The sequence below is a fragment of the Phytophthora parasitica genome (genome assembly GCF_000247585.1).
Source record: "Phytophthora parasitica INRA-310 unplaced genomic scaffold supercont2.36, whole genome shotgun sequence".
NCBI classification, from domain to species: Eukaryota; Oomycota; class Peronosporomycetes; order Peronosporales; family Peronosporaceae; genus Phytophthora; species Phytophthora nicotianae.
In genome coordinates, this window is record NW_008649022.1 from 499,222 (window position 1) to 501,524 (window position 2,303).

A 2,303-nucleotide genomic window follows, 5' to 3' on the forward strand; every position below is an offset into this window, starting at 1 on the left:
TCCAAGACTGGTAGTTCGTCATCGCTGCAGGACATGGCACCGTGATGGCTCCCACTTGCTTCACTTTCCGGCCAATCGAAGATTCAATCATCGCGGCACCCGTGCACATGTAGTGCACGGGCATGCTATCCCACAATTGAAATGCAACCATGCTGGGGATGACCACTGAGCGAGATAACTTGAATAAGCCGCGAGCGACGCCTGCAGGTCGAGTCTTTCGGGTTTATTCACGGCATGAACATGCGGGTCGTGTTGGGCCGGGACGTCGACGCCAGAACACACTCGTCAAAGAAAAACACCTCTGGAAGCGACCATTCCACCAAGAATCGATCCTGGAGTTTGTCATCGATCGGTCACAGCTTCCAGAACTTGTCTTGGATCCGCGGGGCAGCATTGTCCACATAGTTTAGATCGCGCAGGATGTCTTGACATCGATTGCGCGCCATGAAGCACCCGAAGTTTCCGGCAGGATCCGTGCCGTCTTCCATCATCGCCCAGTGATCAGTGAAACGACTGTTTTGCGGGCATAGCATCCGCGCGATAAGTACGACAAGCGCGCGAAGGATGTCATGCGTTTTATATCTGCGCTTCATCTTCAGCCTCTGGCGGATCTGCTTGACGGATTCGACTCTTCCGTGCCTCCCTTCAACCCGCTGCTTCTCTTCAATTGCTTGTCCGTCGGTCGATTTGCTGGAGAGCGTAGAGGTTAGTCTGAGTGTTGATCAGGACCCACAATGACTTCGGCATAAAATAGAAAAACTTCTGGGGCCTACGTGCGCAACTCAGATACGGGCTGCGCCTTCTTGTTGTTCATGCCAGCGTACACGGTCACATTCGCCTTGAAGTTAGAGAACACGGCCGTCCACTGAGTAGCCCGTAGAGCTGTCTTTTGCTGCTTCTTTGCCGCCCCTCGCAGTGAGTTCTCTCCGATTCGATGAACGCCTCATCCATGTCAACTGCGTCACCCTTCGAGAGGACATCATCGTCATCGTCAATATCATTTTGCTCGGGTTCGTCATCGTTGTCACCCAGACCTTCACCCTTACCGGAGCTGAAACTCTTATAATCGCTCTCGTCCTTATCTTCCAAGACAAAGTTCACGTCATACTTGACACACGTGCGCTGGTGTAGCGTTTGGACGGGAGGGTCCGGCTCTCTCTGTTCCTCATCACTCCTTTCGGCCCCGCTTTCGAAGCCAGGTGCCTCCGACAGCAACTGTAGGTTCACCACCGCGTTAAACTGCGAAGCGTCGGGCTGGAAATCGCCCGGCAACAAGCTATACGAATGCTCGACCGCAGCTTGGGAAAGCTCTTCACCCGACGTGTTTGGTGAAAGAGCAACGGACGTGTCAATCTGCGACGCACCGAAACTTTCTGCAGGATCCCCAAAAGGAGCTGGTTGCGTCGCTTCCACCGTGCTGGTTGTCTGCACCTCCGCCGTAGTAGTCCCAGCCGACGCCACTGCCGTTGTAGCCCCAGCCGTCGTTGTAGTCCCAGCCGCTGCATTTTTTGCTTGTTCCTCGATCTGCACCCTCCTCAAGCACATCCAAAAGGCTTGCCTCCAACGCGTGCGCTACTTGCACGTTCTCGCCTGCGTACACACCAGTTCCATAGGGTTGACATACCTTCCCTCGCTAGCGAGTCCGCTCGGTCGCTTGTATGTCCAGCCCACTGCACGAAGCTGCCACCAGAAGTGTGGGAATTGGATGTCGCGGGCGACGACGGCGTGGGCGATCTTGAAGGTTGAGAGACCCAGACGCGTGAACGCAGGGAGATCATTCTAGTAGGATGTGCAACATCGTTAAAATCCTGTCCCCCAGTTTGCTGGGATGTTGGGGTGAGAGTGCAGAGAATCACTACTTGGCGTTGAACCGGCAGTGGAGCTCATCTTAGTCTGGGCACAACAGTATACTGAAGCCCGCGCGCGCATATTCGGACGCGCACCATCCAGCAGATTCTCGAATAAGTGGCTTCTGGCAACTGATCGCTTAAACCCTAACCCAACCTCATTTTTGACCTATCTTTCTTCTATCCGTTTGATTTTTCTCAAATGCCTGTTTGGTCTAATACTTTGTGTTTCACTTGAACAACGTATTGCAAATGCAACCCGAGCCAATCTCTATTGTTCCGTTTTCAATGTCGTAACTTACGACGTAACAAAATCGCTATGTCACAAGATACGACGTTGGGAACCAGGGGGTTAATGAGTGTATATTCTATTCGATTAACCACCCAATTCACATAGCTTCGACGAACCATATTTTTCAAATCTGCTCGACATGAACCCCTGTTTTCCTCGAAAAA

At 52.6% G+C, this 2,303-nt stretch overlaps 1 protein-coding gene across 1 annotated transcript; it reads right to left on the bottom strand.

The window, feature by feature from the left end:
• Positions 1-353: 353 nt before the first annotated feature.
• Positions 354-1,778, bottom strand: PPTG_13749 (hypothetical protein; the record flags this gene model as incomplete). The annotated part of the gene is made up of 5 exons (XM_008910135.1): positions 354-690; positions 774-909; positions 966-1,373; positions 1,432-1,590; positions 1,625-1,778. 5 exons carry the CDS (start codon positions 1,776-1,778, stop codon positions 354-356), a joined length of 1,194 nt encoding a protein of 397 aa, XP_008908383.1.
• Between the last annotated feature and the right edge of the window lie 525 nt (positions 1,779-2,303).